Source organism: Lissotriton helveticus, chromosome 1_1, assembly GCF_964261635.1.
Source record: "Lissotriton helveticus chromosome 1_1, aLisHel1.1, whole genome shotgun sequence".
NCBI lineage: Eukaryota > Metazoa > Chordata > Amphibia > Caudata > Salamandridae > Lissotriton > Lissotriton helveticus.
The window spans coordinates 918,800,738-918,822,379 of record NC_136057.1 but is presented as its reverse complement, the minus strand read 5'-3'; the positions used below and the strand labels follow the sequence as shown (position 1 = coordinate 918,822,379).

Genomic DNA, 21,642 nt, shown 5'->3' with positions numbered 1-21,642 from the left:
CCCATCCTTCCCTCACCAGACATAGGGGTCCTCTTACAGGATGTCCAAACAACAATTCAAAGGGGCTGAAGCCAACTCCTTTTTGTGGGACCTCTCTGTAAGCAATCAGAAGGCAGGGCAGAAGGATATCCCATCTTCGCCTGAGCTTCTCAGGTAATCCTTTGATCATGCCCTTTAGGGTCTTGTTGAATCTCTCAACAAGTCCATTGCATTGTGGATGATAGGGAGTGGTGAACTTATAGTTAACACCACATTCCTTCCACATAGCTGTCAAGTAACCTGACATGAAGTTTGCACCTCTATCAGATACTACCTCCTTGGGAAACCCCACTCTGGAGAAAATTCCAAGTAAGGCCCTGGCCACAACAGGAGCTGTTGTGGTCCTAAGTGGAATTGCCTCTGGGTACCTGGTGGCATGGTCCACCACCACCAGTATGAATCTGTGCCCAGATGCTGTAGGGGGATCCATTGGACCAACAATGTCAATCCCCACTCTTTCAAAGGGCACCCCCACCACAGGTAGTGGTATTAGGGGGGCCTTTGTGGTACCACCTGCTTTGCCACTTGCTTGGCAGGTTACACAGGAGCGACACAACTCCTTTGTATCTTCTGACATGTGAGGCCAGTGAAAGTGACAGACAAGTCTGTCCCATGTTTTGTTCTGGCCTAGGTGCCCTGCTAAGGGAATATCGTGTGCCAAGGTAAGAAGGAAGCCCCTAAATTGCTGAGGTATGACCAACCTCCTGGTTGTACCAGGCTTGGGGTCTCTACCCTCTGAATAAAGGAGCCCATCATCCCAATAAACCTTATGGGTACCTTGAGCATTCCCAGCAGCCTGCTCTCTGAGGGGTTCAAGAGAAGGACAGGATAACTGAGCCTGCCCCAAGTCTGCCCTAGAAGGTTCCCCTGTCCCCAGAAACTCAACCTGATCAGGTTCAAGCTCTATAGGGACAGTTCCTTCAGGGGTCTCAGAATCATCTTCCTGTGAAGGCTGATCCTCACTTGTAGGCATTTGGGAAGGCACAACCTTTGCCCTCCTGTTCCTTGTCTTGGAAGGTACTTGGTCCATTGTTCCAGGATCCAAGACCTGAGGTTCAGAGAGGCACTTTTTGGCCTGTGACCTGGTCACAGCAAGGACATGTGATGATATCCCTAACATCTCTGCATGAGTCCTGTACTCAACTTCTGACCATAGAGAGCTCTCCAGGTCATTGCCCAACAAACATTCTACTGGGAGATCAGCACTAACCACAACTCTTTTTAGGCCAGTTACCCCTCCCCAGGAAAAGTTAACAATTGCCACACTATGTGTAGTAGTGACATTGCTGGCATTGGTCACCAGGTAATTATCACCTGATATGTACTGTCCAGGGTCCACAAAGCTAGGCGTCACCATAGTGACACTGGCACATGTGTCCCTGTATGCTTGAGCCACTTTTTCATTAATTAATGGTGTCTGTCTGTACTTGCCCAAATTATTGAGACTGACAGTAGGGGAGAAATCAATCTCCCCATCACAGATCAGAACAGCCTGTGTGGGGACTCTGACTAGGTCAGAATCTCCATCAGTTCCCAAGGTGATACCCACTACCCCCTTAGTCTGTGGTCCAACACTGCCAACTGTACTAGTGGGTGCAGGTGCCTTAGGGGCTGCAGTGTAGGTGACTCCACCCTTTTTACAATCACTTGTCCAGTGAGTGGTGTTTTTGCAAAAGCTACACCAGGGTTTTCTTTGACCTTCTTTCTTCTTCTTCTTGGAAGTTTGGGACCCACCCTCAGTATTAGTTTGGGGCCCTGTTGAAGACTTCTGGTCTTTAGCTTTCTGCTCCCCACCCTTCTGGTCTGTTTTCTTTTGGTCACCACCCTGGTTCTGGTTCTGGTTCTGGTTCTTTTGCTTAACTCTGGTTCTAACCCATTTGTCTGCCCTCTTTCCCAATTCTTGGGGAGAGGTTAGATCTGAGTCAACCAAATGTTGATGCAACTGCTGGTTCTGACAGTTATTTAAAATCTGTTCTCTCATAAGCAAATTGTACAATCCTTCATAGTCTGTAACCTTACTTCCCAGCAACCAGCCCTCCAGAGCCTTAGTGGCACATTCAACAAATTCAGACCAGTCCTGAGTCTGTGTCTTCTGGGTATCTCTGAACATTAACCTGTACTGTTCAGTGGTTAAGCCTAACCCATCAATCAGAGCACTCTTCAGGACCAGGTAGTTTCTAGACTCCCCATCACTAACTGTGAGGAGTCTGTCTCGGCCTCTACCTTCAAAGGAGAGCCACAAGATTGCTGCCCACTGCTCCTGAGGAACCTGCTGTACTTTGCAAGCTCTCTCAAGTGCAGTCATCCACTTGTGGATATCATCCCCAGCTTTGTAGGGGGGCACAAACTTACTCAGGTTTCTATTGTCATAGGACCTGTCTTTATCCTTAGGGATAGTGCTGCCACCAGTGGAATCTGATCCACTCTCTCTAGGCTGCCTTGCTCTAGCAAGTTTCTCTTTGGCCAGGGCAACTTCTAATTCTTGTCTCTGGATCCTAAGTTCAGCCTCTCTCATTTTGGCCTCATGTTCCCTTCTCTGAGGGCTAGTCAACTCCCTTCTGGAGTTGCCATGAGAACCTCTAGAAACATGGGAAGTATTGGATTCACCTGAGTGATTCCTCCTCCTCCTATGCTCCTGGTTAAGTCCATTTGGGGGTCTGAATGGGTTGGACCCACCTTCAGTCCCAAATAAGCTTAAGTTAGCCTGGTTAAGCCTGCTGACTAACACCTGGCTAGTCCCATCATCAGATTCACTCTCTTCCTCCTCCTCCTCCTCTTCTTCTTCCTCAGGCTGAGTATTCCCAGGGGTCTGGTTTTCCTCATCTACCTGAACTACAGGGGCAGGGGCATCAGAGTTATCATCTTCAGTGGGGGATCCTCCATCTCCAGTCCCTGAGGGGCCTGGTTTGGAGTCCCTTAGAGCTTCAGACTGGTCTAAAAGCTCTCTGAGGTGTCCTGCTGTAGGAGAAGGACCTGTTTTGATTCCTCTCATGGAACACAGTTGCCTCAGTTCCTTAAATGGAAAGGTAGCAAATTTGGATGGTGCCCTCGGAGGGTCACTCTCAACAGAGATGAGTCCAGTGGATCCCTCTGCTCCAGACATTGCTCTAGTGTGGTGGATGTGTTGCAATCTACCTACACTGGTGTTTTCCTACAAAACCTATCTAGTAGTTGTAGTCAGGGTGTGCTACTCCCTATCCTCTACAACAACTAAGTTCAGTAGAACTTAAGTATATCTAGTCTTGTTTTAGTGTACCTATCAGGTACCTGTATGATCTTTCAAATGATATTTTCAAAGATTGTAATGGTAAAACAACAGCAAGCTCAAATCCCAATCCGCTGCTCACCAATGTGAAAAGTTGGCCTGATATATGATGCTCACTAGTTCTAGTGATCACCTTGTATCATGCCAAGCAACCCTTATGGTGCAGGTTGTAAAGTCAACCTTATAGACAAGCTATCCTAGGGGTAGCATGGACTAAGCAGTCTTAGGCTAAACTCTGTAAAGGCATGTGAAGCAAGCTGTTTTACCATACACAATCCCTTGAATACCAAATGGAAGGACACCACACAGATATATATTGAAAATATATATGGATTTATTACTACAAATATCCCTGATACTCTTTATGAGCACAGAAGCAAATGCGTTAAAACAAAACACAGTTTAAATACACAAAAGTTGCACAATATGGATGAGCCCTAGGGGCCACCTAAACCATATACTAAAATAGTGGTATAAGAACCACTATGGGGAAAGTGAAGAGGCCTAGGGCCTGGGGAATCGCTGGAGCTGTTCGGGACTAGCAGTGAAGAAGTCGGGAAAGGCCCGCAGGACTCGGGAGCAGTGCGGAAAGTGCACGCTTTACCAATGCAATGTCAATGGTGCGTAAAAAGTACAAAGTTAGTTATAAAGGAACCTTCCGAGTGACCTAGAAAGCTGAAACTTGAGACACAGACACTAGAGGTGTGTACCAGTGTGGGAACACCGGCGGAGCTGAGTTACCTCACCCACAGGAAGCGGGTGCATAGGGTCGAAGTAGTGTCGGGTTTCGTCACGCAGGTCGATGGTGCTTGGAGCTGAAGTTGCTGCAGGCGGCTCGATGTGAAGAGTTCCGGTGGATCCAAGGGTGGATCTGAAGAGGTGAAGACCTGAAATCAGAGGGGACAATGTTCAAAGTCACTAGCCAGTGACTACCGTGGAACCAGAGTGGAACCAGGCGATGTCGGGTGCAAACAGGCGTCGAGGTGTAGCTTCTCTCTGCAGCCACGTGGACACGAGGGGTCGAAGACGTCCAGAAGTCGGTCACGAGCTGTCCCACGCAGGCTTCTCGCTGTTGGCGGTGTCGGCGACTTGATAGAAGCAAACACGCCTAGGCTAATGCAAGCCACGCAGGAATCGAAAAAGGCTTGTTACTCGGACCAGCAAGGTCAGAGCAGGTACTCCTTTTTACAGGAGCAAGGGCAAGTCTGGAGCAACCAGACCCGCAGTGAAAGTTGTAGGTTTCGTCGCCAAGATGGCCGCTAGCCACGTGGCAAGTGGCCGGGATGGCGCGTCGAGTGGCACGATGCAAAAGGGCCCCACGCAGATCGTGGAGATGCTGGGGGGCTGATCTTCGGTGCAAGGGCTGCTCGAGGTTGGGGCTTCTCAAACCCCAAAGCACAGCGTCGAGGGTGCCTCTGATGCTGCGCAGTCAGCGTCTCGGGGGTCTTCCAAGATGTCCGGTCCCACGTCTCTCGGTGCCTCCACGGGTCCCTTCTTTGCAGGGACTGTGGATCGGGCTGTGAGAAGTCTGGGAGTCTGGGTCTTGTCAGGCTCTGGGCTCGGGCTCCGGCGGGAGGCGGCGGCAAAGCAGACGTCGAGTTGCTGGTTGGTGCCTGTGTTCACAGGGTGGTCACTCCTTGGCCACAAGGGAGATTCTCTTCCGTCTTCTGTGCAGCAGAATGTCGAAGTCCAGTCTTCTTCTTTATTTCAAGTTGATTCAGGATGATCTGAAGTCTCAGGACACAGCTCCCACTCTTATTCGAATCTGGGGGGCCGGATCACCTACTAGGTCCCTCCTCTGGGTGGAACCAGGAAGGGGGGTGGTTACACCCCCTTTCCTTTGTCCAGTTTCGTGCCAGGACTGGGGCTGGAAAGCCCCAGCACCGGTTTGAACTGGCCTATGCACAGGGACACCTTGTGTGCCCCAGGCATGTCTGTTTCTTTTCAGCCCTGTCCTACCCAATACACAAAATCCTGTCTGGAGTGGTGCTAGCACCTCCCCAGGCAGGAAACCCTTTGTCCAAGCTGCCCTCGCTGGAAGGACTCCCAGCAGCAGGAGGTCAGACTTGTGTCTGTGGTGGCAGCATCCATTTTGAGATGCTAAGGCTCTGTTTAACTTTAACCGGGGTTCAGGCTAGGTACATGTCGTGTCCCTCTAGAAGGGTGGAATGCTACCCCCGTCGCCAGAACTGGCGAGGGGGTAGTATTCCAAGTCGTATGACACCTTACTCGACATGTTTTGATAAAGCCAAACCTAAGATAGCATTTAACCGCGAGGATTATAATGCACTTAAGAGTATATGGTATGGCAATATCATGGAGCAGCTAAAGGACATGGTTCCGAAAGCTGCAGACAGGCTCAGCTCATGCCAGAGCACCATCTCACATATTTCCAAGCACTCTGCCTCCAGGATTGATGAGGCCTTCCATAGGAGTGACTGATAGGAACATATGTGTCCATTTTAGGTTAGGTATAGGCATACTACACCTAAGTAAGGGGTGGTTACACCGACTTACCCCAGCTGAGTGATCAGCCAGTTGTGTCAAATATGGAGGCCAGGCCAGGGGTGGCACAATACATGCTGCAGCCCCTGGTAGGCCTTGGAAGCACCTATGCCCTGGGTACCTGGGTACACTGTTACAGGGGCCAATAAGGTGAACCAGTTCCAATTTCGTTATGCACCTAAAGTACATGGGTTACAATTTAGAGAGAGAACAGCAGGCTGTGGGTCTGATTAGCAGGCCCACAGCCACATTAAGTCATAAACCAGTGAAGCAAAAAGCAAACATTTGGGGTGACCGTAGGATAGCAGACCCTACTCTCCTACAGCGGTCAGGTGCACTTTAGATGCAGTAGGAAAAGCAGTCCTGGTACTACTAAGACCTCTCTTCTGCTTTTGATACGGACCCGCGCTCCAGGCTGGTTGCCCGCCTATTTGATATTGGCATCAGGGACAGAGCGCTGAAGTGGATGAAATCCTTCTTTGAAGACTGATACCAAGACATTTGGATGCCACCTTTCTGGTCCTGTAAGAGCAGTGTTTCGGTAGGAGTGCTCCAGGGCTCTGTCCTTAGCCCAACAATGTTTAACATCTAAGTGACCCACCCCTTTAGTGGCACTGGTAGAATCTATTGGGGCAAAGATAATCTTGTATGCCGAACACACTCGGCTGCTGTTTTCATTTAAGAAAGATGAGCCGATTGCCCAGGATGTCATTAAACCCTTCCTGTCAGCTGTGTTCCAGTGGATGAGTATCAACCAACTCATGCAACACTGACGAGACAGAGGTTCCTAGCTTTGGCTTCAGTTTTACTCTTAACCCTTTAAGCCCATTGACTGGACGAGCCCCCCTCCCAACGTACAAGCTGATGCATTAAAAAAAATGGGTGTAAAGTTTGGTAAACAACTGACCATACAAAACCAAGTAACATGGTTGTCAGCACATGTTTTGACCTAAAGCAAACTGCAGATACTCTCCTTGCCTATGAGGATACCAGTGATCCCGGCCTTAATTGTATTCCGGCTTGATTAAGCCAATTACCTTTATGCTGGCCATCCACATTTGTGGAGGTAACTACAAATGGTCCAGAATGTGGAAGCCAGTCTGGTTCACGACTTACCTAAATTAACTTCAGTCTCACTGCACTTGAAGAACCTGTACTGGCTCCCTGTTAATAAATAGATCCTGTGTAAGACCCTTGTCGTTATGCACAGAGCTTTGAACCACTCTGCCCTGGGTACCTGTCTTCTAGGATTCACTACAACACTCCCCTTAGAGCTCTTCACTCTTCCCATGGCCATTTGGCTAAAGTTCCTAGGATCAGGCTGGCAAAAACAGGAGGCAGATCATTCTCCCTTCTCGGCCGTGAAGCCTGGAATAGACTTCCTGCTGAATTGCACCTAATTGAAAGTGAGAAGCCTTTCACAAAGCAACTCAAGACATGGCTGTTCACTCTCTAGTACTCCCATCCTCTGCTCTTAGCATTCGTCTCAGCGGCCCTTTAGAAATCTCACTATTCATTCATTCATTCACATCGCCATGTCTTACACTTCAAAGCAGCCTCAAAACTTGCCTTTTGTGAATTATATTTTCTAAATGAATCAAACCCCAATGTGCCTTAAGCGATTTCAGTTTGGAGAGTTATGCTCTAGTGTTATTTCATCCATCCATGCTCTGAGAGAAGCCAACATGTTACCCTGCCCTGGTTGTGGCCATTGAGGGGGGAGTACTCATTGAGTTTCTGCAGAGCCATGCAGTGTCCTAGAGCTGAGAGTGTGCCTGGAGCCCAAAGACTAATGCCATTGTTGAAATGGGAAATAGAAAATGTAAGCACCCTATACAACAATGTACTCGCTTTAGGTTTTTTATTGTTAAAAGATCCGAAAAGCTACTGTTTACACTATAAGAAATGGCCAACTTGCTTCAAAGATAGCTTTTGCTTCTGTGCGTGATACAGCCATCTGTTGTACGGCATAAATATTATGTCGGATGACGTGTACAGCCGCTTGATGCTTGCAAACCTGAATCCTCTTGACACATTCGGTGAATCATGCACAAATCCATGTAGATGGGATTGAATTAATTAAAATGCATTTCAACCTCCCAGCCTTTGTCCCCAGCCTGCCAGTTTCTGACACTTGCATGTTCACTAGCGCTTTGATATTCGGAGTGGAGGAGGGAGACATGTGGATAACCAAAGATATTATACATCGAAATAAAGCCATTCATTCATTCATTCACATCACACATCAGTCTTGCAAAATGACACCTAATCATGAAGGGTCTCCAGTACCATTTCGGATTCTGGTACAGACGGTACACTGTATATCTTGGTCATAAGCATACGCGGCACCTAATCCAGTGGATGGTAAGTCAATAACAGAATTCTTAACCAAAACCAGCCAATCATCCATGTGCTGCAGAATAATATCTGCAGTGTAACAATATAATGAGTGGCCCAATGGAAAATTGTGGCTCTGCTGAAAACAAATAAGAAAAGCGTTTTAGGTTTACTGCATATTTTATTCAATTTACTTGACATAAACTCACTTTAATGAATGAAAATGTTTGGGATATCCATTACAACGGTCCATTACCCCAAATAGTACTTTAGACATTAAATGTGAATTTCTGATCACTGTGTCCTCATGCTGCTGTTTCCTCGCCAACAGGACGGGTACGCTGGAGCTGGGGGATAAGCTCCTGGCCATCGACAACATCCGCCTGGATAACTGCTCGATGGAAGACGCCGTTCAGATCCTTTCGCAGTGCGAGGACCTCGTGAAGCTCAAGGTTCGAAAAGATGAAGATAACTCAGGTAAGCCGCAGCGAAACAAAGCCGCTGCTTTCCATAAAAACAACAAACCGTGATTGTAGGCCTTTAAAAGATCTCCCTCTGATTTGTTTAGCTTCCCTGCAATGGATGTTCAGCTCTGTTAAGTGTTCCTTGATTGCACCTTCAGTGTGAAGTAATATGGAATAGGCTTCTGCTTAAATAATGAAAGTGCTGAACATATATTGCCCGTTTTCCTCCTCCGCCGCTATCTGTGCCGCGAAGGGCCGCGCCGTAGAGCAGGTGACGGGGGACATTGTACTCTCATTAACGACATGCCTGTAGTCGAGAATAGCTATAAAATGATGACCAGGGAACATATTGCATTTGTCAACTCCAAAATATTGAGTATGTGTCTTTGCTAACCCTATGGGTGGACAGCAGAGATTAATTTTAACAACCGTGAAGTAAATAGAAGACAGACAGTTGGAGGATAGAGTAAAACTCTGGTAATTGCTCCCAAAGAAAGGAAACAGCAGACTCTAAAACTCACTGCTTTCTAAAACATTTCTGCATTGTAGCCTGCTTCAGAGGCAATAATTGGTTTTAAATGCCTGAATCTGAGTAATAGACCTGAGCAACACACAAGGGCCTATATGACTTGTGATGGGCTTTAATAATCTGTGACAGTCTTTAATACCCATTATAGCCAGATGCAGAAGGACTGTAAGGCTATTAGAACGTTCCACCTACTGGGGATAAAATGTTATACATTTAAAAAGCAGGAACAAAAGCAGGCACATTGGAATCTTAGAGCAGAATGTCTGTACCAGCCATTTTCGACTTTAGTCACTTCATTGTCTTCAGCGAAGCTCTCAACATTCTAATATTTCTTTTCTTGTAACTGAAACATTTCCCTGTAACTTTATATATTTTTTGGGGGGGTATATGTTTAAATAGTTTTTGTTTTATTAGGTGTTTTCTGCCTGAGTGGCTTTCGGAGCTTCCTGTTTCCCTTAGTTTTAAATTATTGAACCACTCTTCAATTGCTCGAGAAAAAGTAGACTTAAATAATGCAGAAGAAGGAAGTAGTAACTGGCAAGCGCCTTACATCGTCAACCACGATAATTTGGACAGTCGGTACATTACTAACTCTGTCATTGGTGATGTAGTGCAGCACTTCTGTTGGGCACTAGGGGGCATATTTACTAACATTTCACGCTGCTCAGTGCTGCAGAGTAAGTTGCTGTGCTGCATTGTATGAAAGGGAGAGGGCTGAACTGCGCCTTGAGCCTTATTTACAAAGATATGGCACTGTTCAGCTCTCTCGTAGTGCTGGCGCATTTCTGGTTGCCTAGAGCCAAATCAAGCACTCTTATGCTATGAAACAGGGATTCTTGCGTTACTGGCAGGACAACTTTTTCTCAGGAAGGTATCTTTCTGCACAAAAACAATCCTAGACTTCAGCATTCATGGAAAGAGGAACTACAATGGAGAAATTAAGATATTTCTCCTCGTTATGCCTCTTTCTGGTATGCAGGCCATTTTGGCGCAAAAACAGGTTTCCTGACTTTCGTAAATCTGGTTGTGGTTTTGTGTCAAAATCAATCATTAGGTGGATGCACTGTAACACCCATGCTATACACCACATGGAACAGCTCCCCAACACAAGTAGGCACTATGCACTGTGTTCCATTACTTTTTCTTTATTAAGCAATGCAAAGCCACTCAAATCGAGTTTTGTGTGGCTTAGTAAATGCCCGAAATACATTTTGTCAGGCTGCATCTACAAAGTGACGCAAGCACGAGGCAAAATGTTTGTAAATCTCGGCCTAGGTTCCCCAAGAGTCCATTATATTTTTGAAAATTGTCACATTGGCAAAATGAATGGGAAAATACGGATCAGTATATACTAATGGAATCATTGGAGTATCTTAGCATCTCCCTTTACTGGAAAGAAACTCTATCGACTATGGAGTATCTAAAATTCATATTGAAGATATCACAGTGACTGGCTCACTAGGTTTAGTCATCTTTTATGGTTGTTGTTTGTGCACTACAGAATGCAAACATGTAATTGCTTCATGCTCCATTTATACTCCCAGTTGTGGTTCATCTTCTTCTGTTGCCAGGAGATCCCAGTAGTATATATAGTTTTCACAGAGTTGAAAGGGCTTCAAGTCCATAATGCGTCTAAGGTTATTGCAGACTTTTATATGAACAAAGAGATGGATTTTACTGTCTTTCGGGTTTTGTCTGTGCCCAACTGGATGTCCCTGGGGCGATGAGTGCAACAATACTGTGCCTTTCGACACAGGGGCATGAAATGCAATTCGTAGCAAGCTTTGTGCTTCTCCTTGTATTTTTGGGTTATGGTTGTGGTTGTGTTGTGAGCTCAAGCACTTTCTGCTCATCTTCAAAACTCAAGATCATAAACGTCCCGTGGTAATAGGAATAGGTTACGGACCCACAATAAACAGTGGCTAGTAAGTAACTTTGCCTTGTAGTCTTGGGATAGTAAAATGTGGAAGCACTGCTGTTTTGGCTGTATCCATCTTGGCTGTTTCATCCAAATACTGAATTGTGCTTGGAAATGACGTGGCCCAAAAACTCCCACTGAAGGTATCTCCAGAAGAATAGAGTGAATGCATACCATTCATTTGTGCGTGCATTTCTTTGAGACTCTAGGATAAATGAGAATAAAAAGATATGTGCGTTCCAATATATATTAATTCAGTGAGCTTTTTTCTCAATTATCGCTTGATACTAAAAATAGTACACCTTTCTTGTTTAGTACCAAGTTGCAGGCGTTGCTGCCAAGCATGGAATAATTATGTAAATAAAATAATTGCATTAAATACATCCATGACTATAGCCCTGCAGAAATTTACCAGCAAAACGGCAAAGCCATGCCTAAGCTGACATCAGAGGTCCTTGGGCTACAATTTTCCATCATTCTAGACACGTTCTGCACTTTGAACAAGAACGCTTTGCTAATCCAGCACCTTGAACAAGAACGCGTCGCTAATCCTGCACCTTGAACAAGTACGTTTTGCTAATCCAGCCAGGATAATGCTAAGCCCCTGATACTCATTTCGAACAGTCTGATCAAATAAATTTTATGATCTATGGTGTCAATAGCTGCCAGGAGATCCAGGAGCATGAAGGCTGTTTGACCTTTTGCATCACCATTCCACCGAAGGTCGCCCAGCATCGAAACCACCACTAATTCAATGCCACACCCTGGGTGGAACCCAGCTTTGTGGCAGTCAAGAAGGGTATGAGATGCTACAAAATGCTGCGATTGGGAGCATGCTATTCTCTCCAGGATTATGTACAAACATAGAAATGCAGATTTGGGATGGTAATTCCCCAAATCACTAGTGTCTAAGGAGGCTTTCTTCTGCAAAGTGCAGACAGGGACTAATGAAAGGTGCCAATTGTTAAAAATGTTTGAGCGGGCAGATATCCAACAGAGAGCCTGAGGGATGGCTTTGCTGGATCATCACTATTAACTCTAATTCTTCATGGAATTTCATTTTACTAAACTAGACCTAGTGCTTCTAATTCAGAGTGAGATGGATTTCGCTGCAGAATTCCAACTGGTTGTGCTTGCATGACAGATTCTCCATTAATACCAGCTCTGATTTTCATGACTTTATCAATAAAGAGAGTTGAAAGCTGTTCTCAGAATTTTGGGGAAGAATGGATACGAAAGGTACAGGCAGCTGGTTCCTGGAGTTATTTAAAACAGCTGTTTTGTAATATTTGGAGCAGTGCAATACAGTTTGTACAATAATGCTTTTTTTCAGGATTGAATCTTCCTATGATGTTTTCAGAAAGTGTTTTCTGAGCTGGGAATCATATAACCTGCACTAAGGTCTTTCTGCTCTACAGTGTTCCAGCATACTTTTCATGAGATCTTCAGAAAATCAAGAGCTAATTTTCCTGCGGCTAGTTTTGTTCATCAAATTAAAGGTAGTCAGTCATCTAGTGTGTGTGAAATAGCATCATTAACATTATTAAGAAGACTGCTTGGATTACAATCTGAGATCATGGCGGGCTGTTGATGAAGTCTAGCACAAATCTCCTTGCCGACTGTCAACGCAACAAAAAAGTTCAAAAAGTGGCTGAAATATATGCCTCCAGATGCTTCCCTGGTTTGAGCAGTCTGAGTTGAAAGATATTGGGTCAAGTAGGTGTCTAGAACTGTGAGTTGGGAGCATAGAGGTAAACTCTTGGCAGAACCTAAAGGTAACTCAAGCCAAAGGTTAAAGTCACATAAAACCACCAGACTGTTCTTACACAAGCGAAGTGTGCACAGTTTTCCAAAAAAGGATTGAGTGATGAGAGCAGGAGTAGGGAACGCCTGTAGATCAGATGAAAGGTTAGTGGGCCCTGTTCAAAATGAGAGTAAATACTAAATTGTCCAAATTAGAACTCATTAAGGAGTTAAGGTTGTTAATAGCTAATGTTTCATTGAGAATTAAAGCCACTCCACCCCCATGGTTGTATTCACGGTCTACCAGAATCATCTTGTAACCCACTGGAACTAATTCATCAGTTCAGTTCAAATACTTTATTTCGGCTACAAGCCATAAAAGTACAAAATACATTTTCATAAATATGAAACATTAAAATTGTGCGAATGCACACCATAAATGCATAAAACAACATATTACAATCTATATTATCAAAGCATTTTATATGTTTGATGGATAAAATCAATAGGATGTGTTAATGCAGTCTTGGGCCATTTATACATAGAGTGACAGTGTGTATAGAAACAGTCGAAGATTCGAACCAGACCCTGAACTTGCCCTGTGTGTGCAAATACAGCACATATCGTGGCTGCACACAACTGTTTATTGGACACAACGACACAGGTTTCTGATGGGAGTGGAGGAACCGAAACATTTGGAGTCCCCAGTGCTATCAATTTATCAAGCCCCTTGTTAGATTTAAGGATCGTACACCTGATCCTCTTCATCGCCAGAAGACAACGAGAAACAGCAAAGACAATGCATTGTTTTGTGTCATATCTTAAAATTCGAAGGGCCTCTACATGCTTTCTCATTCCAAATATTCGGCATACTAGAAGGATCCATTTTTTCTCCCCTTGGCATAAGCAGGACAAAAATATAAAACATGCTCCACGGATTCCTTACTGACAAAGCAGCCGGTAGAATCCCAACTATGCCGTTCATGTGGGTGGGCTCAGCCTGAGGTGAAGGAGAACAGAGAGAGAGTGTACCATAACGAAACTGGAGATAAAGTTTCCTGGCCCCCCGCAGGTTTAATCTCATCAAGGAACCCTTTCATCTTGAACTCCTATTTCACCTCAAAAAAGGCATCGGACAAGGGGCCATCAGAAGCTTGGGACAGCATTAAATCCAATTTGTACTGACCATAATTTCCTCTAATGGTGTTCCTGCTGATATACCCAGCTGTGAACGGACAGCCCACAGGGTCCCTGTTCCTAACTTTCCCCAGTGCATCTCCAATGTACCCAATCCATGGGATTTTGACAGACCGAGGAAGCTTCAAATTCTCCTAAAGCCCCTCACAGTATGTTATGAGCTCGGGGTAGCTTAACCCCCTGGCTGCGGCCGGAATTCTGCACCTGTGCGGCACATTCCGATCGCGGGCGTGGTCATGACGGCTCCCGGCCGTCATCAGCACACGCCCACCGTAAATCATGACGGCCTGAATCCTATGCATTATGATATGAACCTGATGCCCATATCTCACTTAGGAGGGAGTAAAGGGGTACTGGCAGGAAAGCCTGTCAACTGGCGCAAAAATCTATTTTCGACTAAAGTGAGGGCCATTGCATACTTGTAACCCCAGAGCTCTACCCCATAGAGGGCAGTTCCCAGAGCCTGTTGTTTGTAAATTTGAAGTGCAAGTGACATAGGGAGAACTTTTTAACTGCTCTACACTTTTATCAGCCCTCCAGTTTTTTGTTCAAGTTTTAGTCTGCACCTGTCGCTATGGTGTCCCCAGTCCAATTGCTCATTAAAAATACTCAAAGGTGTGCTCACGGTCCAATATGGAGCCTTTGAGCTTAGTACTTGGTCTGGTTGTGAAGCAGGGATTAACAACCATATATTTTGTCTTTGAGACAATAATTTCCAAACCAAATATCAACAATATCTAAAATCCTCAGTAGCCCCATGGGCGATTTGGATATTAGGACAGTGTTGTCTGCAAAAATTAGTGCGGAGAAGCTCTATCCTGCAAGTTTTGGAGAGTCACCCTCACACCCATTCAGATGATCAATCAAATCATTAACATCAATTGTAAAAAGGGTGGGGGCTAGAACACAGGCCTGTCTTACCCCTCTTCAGACAAGGAAACAATCTGTCAGCTTACCTTGTTCGCCACACCTTACCTGGGCATGGTTGTACTCATGGAGTCTTACAATAATGGCTAAGAGGTATTTGGGGACACCCAGATCAGACATTACTTGCCAAAGGTTTGATCTCGGGATCAGGTTGAAGGCAGACCGGAGGTCTACAAATACTATGTACAACCGGCCTCCTCCCAGAACCCCATCTCCCAAAAAAGCCTTTGGAGGTGGAAGACCTGATCCAATGAACTTGTGCTGTCCCTAAAATCATTCTGTAAGGGTGTAAGCACTTCCTCGGTGGCTAACCATGCTTGACGCCTTCCCTGCAGAATTCTGCTAAGTACCTTCTGTGAGCAGTCAATAAGGCTTAGTGGCTTATAATTAGACGGGAGCACTGGACAGCCATTTTATGCAGGGGACCATTTGTGCCCCAACCATGTGGGTGGGATAGGCACCCCATTCAATATGCAATTAAAAACAACTGTGAGGGTTAGACCCCAAACGTCCATCTCACTGCGGTAAAGAGCTCCCGGAATTTTGTATGGGCCTGGTGCCTTACTTGGGACGATCTTAGAGATTGCAGATGTCACTTCCTGCAGCGTGAAACTGGGTGCAGCCTCTCTTTTATACACATGTTGGAACTAATTAATCGATTATCCGCCTACAATGAGGGGAAAACCTCGTTTTCAGTAAAAATCGAAGTTATATAGTTCAGTCCTCATGTAGATTTCTGAGGGGTGCAGGAGGGGAGCGAACGTTACGTAACATTGCATTTATAGTCAACCGTTTGCTTCATGAAGAAGGGTGTGGGGGGGTTGACAGAGATAATCTGGGAATGGAAGGAGAGTTAATTCTACCCCTTGCTCTTGGGACAAAGAGGCGTGTTTAAGGATTTAAAAATAAGGTCCCTTACGTCCTTGGGCTCTGATATTTATCCTGTGGCAATTAGTGTAGTTGGCCCGGGTTAAATAACCTCCTGGCCTTTGGTTACTTTAGTTGTTGAGAGCACATTTATGCTATAGTCCAGCATACAAATATGGTAGTGATGAAAAAATGTAGGAAAGTAACAAATACATAAAACAGGTGAGACATCAGTTGTGGCACTAATCAAGACACCTCAACCTGCTTTATATAGAAATAACTGCTTATGCACAATTACAGGTGTAAAAATAATTAAGGTAATTGGTTTCTTTGAACCAGCTGGCTTTGTAATCACGTTAATGCTTAGTTGATGTTCTGCCGTGACCACTGACATGGTGCCCTGGAATGAACCATGGTAGGTTATTCTGTTCTGCTCAGGTGGAGATGATAAGCTAAATAATGCATGAAATGTAACTCTGTGGAATGAAGTGGTTCATGCTTTGCGTCGCTTCCATCTGTCTGGTCTTTGCCTGTCTGAATGTGTGTGTTCCTTCTCATTTCTCCTTCTATAAGAAACCAATCGCGTCTTGGCATTTATTGCAGATGAGCAGGAAAGTAGTGGCGCCATTATATACACTGTAGAGCTCAAGCGCTATGGCGGACCCCTGGGAATTACGATTTCTGGTACTGAAGAGCCCTTCGATCCTATAATTATCTCCAGTCTTACTAAAGGAGGACTAGCAGAAAGGTAAAAAGGAAAAATATGTATTGTTGTGTTGTGTTTGTATGATACTTGTAGATTTGTAACATTATGTGCTGAGAACGGCTTTGTCTAGCTTTTAATCACAGTGTTTGACCACACAGTGGTGGAATCCATGCATCCATGACAAGAGTTTTTTCATTACAGTTATGTGTTTAGAAAAAGTGGGAAGGTGGCATGTGAAATGTGGCCGGCCCTCAGTTATGCGCACTTACTGAGTGCCCACCACTCCTTTCCCTAGAAGCCCTGCCTGCTCCTCAAAGCTTCCGCAGCAGGATCAAATAAAATGGTAATAACAACGAGTTATTATCATTTTATTTTTCCTTTATTTCCACTGATGAAAGCAGTGGGACAACGCTCCTTCGCCTTAGAGGAGGACCCGCCACTGGTATGGTGCATTGGGATAAGCATCTCCTAAGTTGCATACATTCAAAATGTTCCGGTGTATGGCACTGAAGGCAATGGTGACTGCAAAAAGTAGTAGCAGGCATCCCCTTTCCATACAGGAGATTTCCTAACACACCTAGAAGATATTCCCAGATTTCTGAGAGAAGAACTTTGGCAAAACTACTGGAATGGAAGGATACCTAAAAACTCCAAGTAAAGATTTTATATCAAGTATGAAGGGTAAAGGGAGGGTGGAATTCCAGGGAGTTTGGGTTTGGTAACATAACGTAGCTGTACTCAAACCTATGCATCTGGGTGGGTAACATAAGAGAACATGCAATATTCACTCATCTGCAGACTCTTTCTGCTTTCTAGTGCATTTATAAATATTTGTGAACTGATGGCTGATTGGACGGTAGTCTAAGGGCCCAGAGAAATAACCTTTGAATCTACACCAGCCTTACATGTATGTATACATGCGGTATTGTATAGCACAATCCTATCTAAAAGGCAGTGGAATGCTGGGCATAGTCAAAGGCAATGATAGAAATAATTTGTGAATGGAGAGGTAGCTGCTTCCTAAGAGCAAGAGTGGACTGTTAATGCATCATGATGTAGTAGACCTTTAAACCAGTGTTTCATCACCTCTTTCCTAAATTGGAGCTGGGTTGCGGCATTCCTGGAAGATGTCCTTCCAGATTCTGGATGTTTAAATGGAAAAAGGTTGTTGCCATGTTTTTTCTTTTTTGCACTTGTTTGTCTCCAGCCTGATGGTGTCCTGGCTTCTGCCACTGGAGAGGGTGAGCGTCTCAGTCAGATAGGCAGGGGTACCGATCATGATGCCCTTGTAGATGGACATGCTGCTGGTTTTGAAGATGGTGCAGGACAGCAAGGGGGGGCGGTTGGAATTCCATTATGGTGTGGGCAATGTGGTCATGTTTATTTAGGCTCTTGATGAGGCATGCTGAGGCACGTATGATGCCCTTCAGGCTAACCACTATGGAGGCCGGTACACCATGAGCCAGGGCATTTCCACCATCCAGATATGAGACTGCCAGGGATTGAATGACAGTTTTGATGTCTGTTTCTGGGAGGAATGGTTTAACTTTCTTTAGCAGAAATAACTGGTAGCAGTCTGTCTTGGTTTTCTCAGCATTGTGTTGCAAGGGTGAGGTTGGTGTCTCGGGCCGTGTTTCCCACTGGTAGGCCGTGAGCCGATTTTTTGGTAGGTCGTGAAAGTTCAAGTAATATATTAAGATGGCTTTAAATTCGGTATTTATCTTGTCTCGTTTGTTGTGCCACAAAGACAGAGGTTAAATGTCATGCTATGTCTTCTGACAAATTGCTGTTTTTTTTTTAAACTGGGGATTGGTGTTTACAAACTCCTCTCACTTTGCAGTACAGTAAAGTGAATTATTTGACAATAGATGTCGTTTATTTGTAACACGCATACACATTTAAATACCTGCAAATGCAGCAGTTAGGAAAGCAAGGCCATGGCATACCATCTTGGAGTCAAGTCTATCTAATATGTTCTCTCAGATCACAGTAGATGCATCTATGGAAATGGATAGAGCAATTTGTTTGCTCAATTATGCCTGTACACGAAGCTTTGATAAACTGCCTTCTTAAAAAACCTGTATCAATAAGCGAACTGAGCCCTCAGCTAGCAGTTTTTCACCCAGTCTTCAGACTGAAAAACTTACGTGTAAACAATTTGAAAGGAAGTGGAGGCATGACACTGATGAAAAGCAGGCCTATAGTATTGCCCTTAAACAGTTCTGGAAAAACATTAAGAAAGCCATAGTTGACTTTTTTTGCCAAGCAAATCGCTGTCTCTGACAATGCCCCTAGAATAGTCTTTAAAATTGTGAAAACAGTGTTTGCAGCTGGTGGCGTTTGAACAGAGCATTCCCACCTCTCAGTCTTTGGCAGAGGCTCTATCTCTGTTCTTTTACACTAAAGTGGAGAAAATGTACTCCAACTTTAATAGCTCTTTGGAACACCCTACCTCTGGGACACAATCTACCATTTTATCAGATTAGGCTGTTCATGGCATGAGGCATTAAAAGAGATTTCGCTAACTGAATCTGCACATACTATTCTAAAAGTCAAATGTGTCTCATCGCTAGATCCCTGCCCCTACTACATGCTTACCAAAGCAGTCACGACAATTAATGCATTTTTAAATTTGTCCTTAGAACATGGCGTGGTTCCTTCCAGTTGGAATAAAGCATTGGTGGTACGTCTTTAAAAAGAAAGTCAATGCAAATCCACTCATTTTGAGCAACTATAGGCCCATCTCTCTCCTTCCCGCTCTTGGGAAAAGGATGGAATCCCATGTGAACTGTCTGATGACCAGGCATGTCAAGCAGAATAATATTCTTCATCACACTCACCTATGGTATCCACTCTGGCTTCAGCATAGAACTGGCCCTGCTTGAGGTCACCAAAAACATCAGAGGGAATCCTAATTTGGGTCATAAGGCGTTGGTCATTTTATTAGATCTTTCCGCCACTTTTGTCTCATAAGATCCTGGCACAGAGATTGGAGAAGGCTGGAATTGCGGGCCGAGTCCTGGAATGGCTTTGCTCCTACTTAACCGATAGGCAGCAAGTGTTTTTTCAGTCTTCCTTCACCTACCAGTTCAGAGACATAAGTTGTGGTGTCCTTCTGGGCTCAGCATTAAGCCCAGCCCTTTTAAACATCTATATGGCCCCATTAGCCACAAAAGCACAAAGTTGGAGTATGAACACTGTCCGTTATGCTGATGATACACAATTTCTGTTGGCCTTCTATCAGCTCTATGATACTGTGGTTGGTGACTTCCACGGCTGCCTCACGTCCATCGCTCACTGGATGCATAACACCTGCCTTCAACGCAACCCTGACAAATCAGAAATTCTTATGTTTGGCACCTCTTCCCCACTTGATGCCATTAGACTTTGGCCTCCTGAGTTGAGGCTAGCGCCCACTCCATCATGGTCAGGAATCTGGGGTTGCTAAAAGATATGGTTCTTTCCTTCGAACCCCAGGTTCGGGCCACTGGTGCTACCTGTTTCAGGTTTTTAAAATCACTTTGGAATTCTCTGAAATAACTACCTATTGACACCTGAAGGAGATTGTACATGCACTTGTAACCTCCAGGATGGAGCATGCAATGTACTCTGTTTGGGAGCCCCTCAGATCCTGCTGGCAAGGCTTCAGCATGTACAGAATGCCGTAGCTTGGCACAACTTGAACATCCCAAAACAACTCTTAATGAAGCAAGGTCTTAAACAATGCATTGGCTACCGGTTAAAATGAAAATCTAATTTCAAACCCTCATGATTGTACATACAGCATTTTACCAGAAGGGCCTTAGTTTCATTCAAGAAAAGTAAAAAAAAAAAAAAATCTACCTTCTAGGGCACTTCGCTCATCCAGCCATAATTACTGCGTGTTTCTAAAATTCGGAATGCCAGATCCGATGGCAGATCTATTTCCAGTCTGCCCCCCCCCCAAATTGGAATTCACTACCACCTTACCTTCATACTTTCACCATCGAAAGTTTGTTCAAAGCTCCGCTAAAGACTGTTCTGTTTAGTGAGATGTAAATTCATCCTTACTCTACTTACTTTAAGCGGTGGGACTCTACCTATGACGCAGCTGTTGCTCCATACAAATTCGTTTTCATTCATTAATTTAAAATGAAGCACATTGTTTTGTATTTCTGAAGGGGGATGGAAACATAGATTTTAATAGGATCAAAATAAATTAAGACACTTTACTTGGTGGGGCACAAATGATAACTATTCGCTGAGAACCGATTCTACGCTTTAGCATTTGTGTGGAATATAGTTTTATCAGTAAAACTATATATATCCATGCAAATTTAGTGGCCATTTCAACAGAAAATGTGCTGTCTGTAAATGATGGTGCACTACTACCACAAGATTCTTTAGTTGCATTAAAAAATTGCCCGCCTCATGTCAATTAAAGCTAGGTGGGTTGCTAAAGTTTGTCGTTGGAAAGACTGGTCATAGCCTAGAGTGAATACAAGTGACATGGCATTGAGTGAAATTTGGTGTTTGGATCTGTCCCGGTTCAGTAGCCATTCCTTCTTCCTCTGGGTGAACAGCAGAAAATCAATTTGGCTGTAGCCAAGCTTTGGGTAGGTGCTGGACTTCCAGGTCTGGTGCGGTGGATGGAGTGTTTGAAGCTTTGGATATCTGATGTTGAGGAGACTTTCAAGATTGTGTGTTGTTGGTGTATTTGTAAATGTTGATGCTGTTGTCAGGGAGTAGAGTCCAAAGGAGCTACATGTATAGGTTGGAGATGGATTGGGCAGATTGGTCTGTTGCCTGCCTGTGATAGGGATCTTCTGAGACCTGGAGGTGCCCAAGTGAATGGACTAGTGTTGGTATGATAGGTAGAAGGAGAACCTGTGGTTAAGTACGATGGTGATGAATATCATTCAAGACTTCAAGGTCTTTGTTTATGAGGGTCGAATGGTCAATTGTTTAGAAAGCAGTTCAGAGTTCCAGCCATTTTAGAAGACATGGGTCATATTCATCTGTGTATAGGAAGGGTGTTGTGTTGGTCTGATGTACTTCTGTGCTTACACACTTTAAGTACTTACGGGTTAGTTGTAGTTTTTTTATAGATATTTGTGTGTTTGTGTGTGTGTGTGTATATATGTATATATATATAGCTACATATAT

The 21,642-nt window shown here is 44.5% G+C and overlaps 1 protein-coding gene across 8 annotated transcripts in view; it reads left to right on the top strand.

Moving 5' to 3' along the window:
- GRIP1 (glutamate receptor interacting protein 1) overlaps positions 1 to 21,642 on the top strand; it is an 819,646-nt gene that overhangs the window by 709,405 nt on the left and 88,599 nt on the right. For 4 of the 8 annotated variants that reach the window (XM_078676427.1, XM_078676419.1, XM_078676408.1 and 1 more), the window contains 2 exons: positions 8,478 to 8,623; positions 16,395 to 16,539. In XM_078676427.1, coding sequence (XP_078532553.1) covers positions 8,478 to 8,623; positions 16,395 to 16,539 — 291 coding nt within the window. Of the gene's footprint in view, positions 1 to 8,477; positions 8,624 to 12,475; positions 12,557 to 16,364; positions 16,540 to 21,642 lie in introns of all 8 variants that reach the window. The other 4 variants (XM_078676392.1, XM_078676385.1, XM_078676375.1 and 1 more) reach the window with 3 other exon arrangements.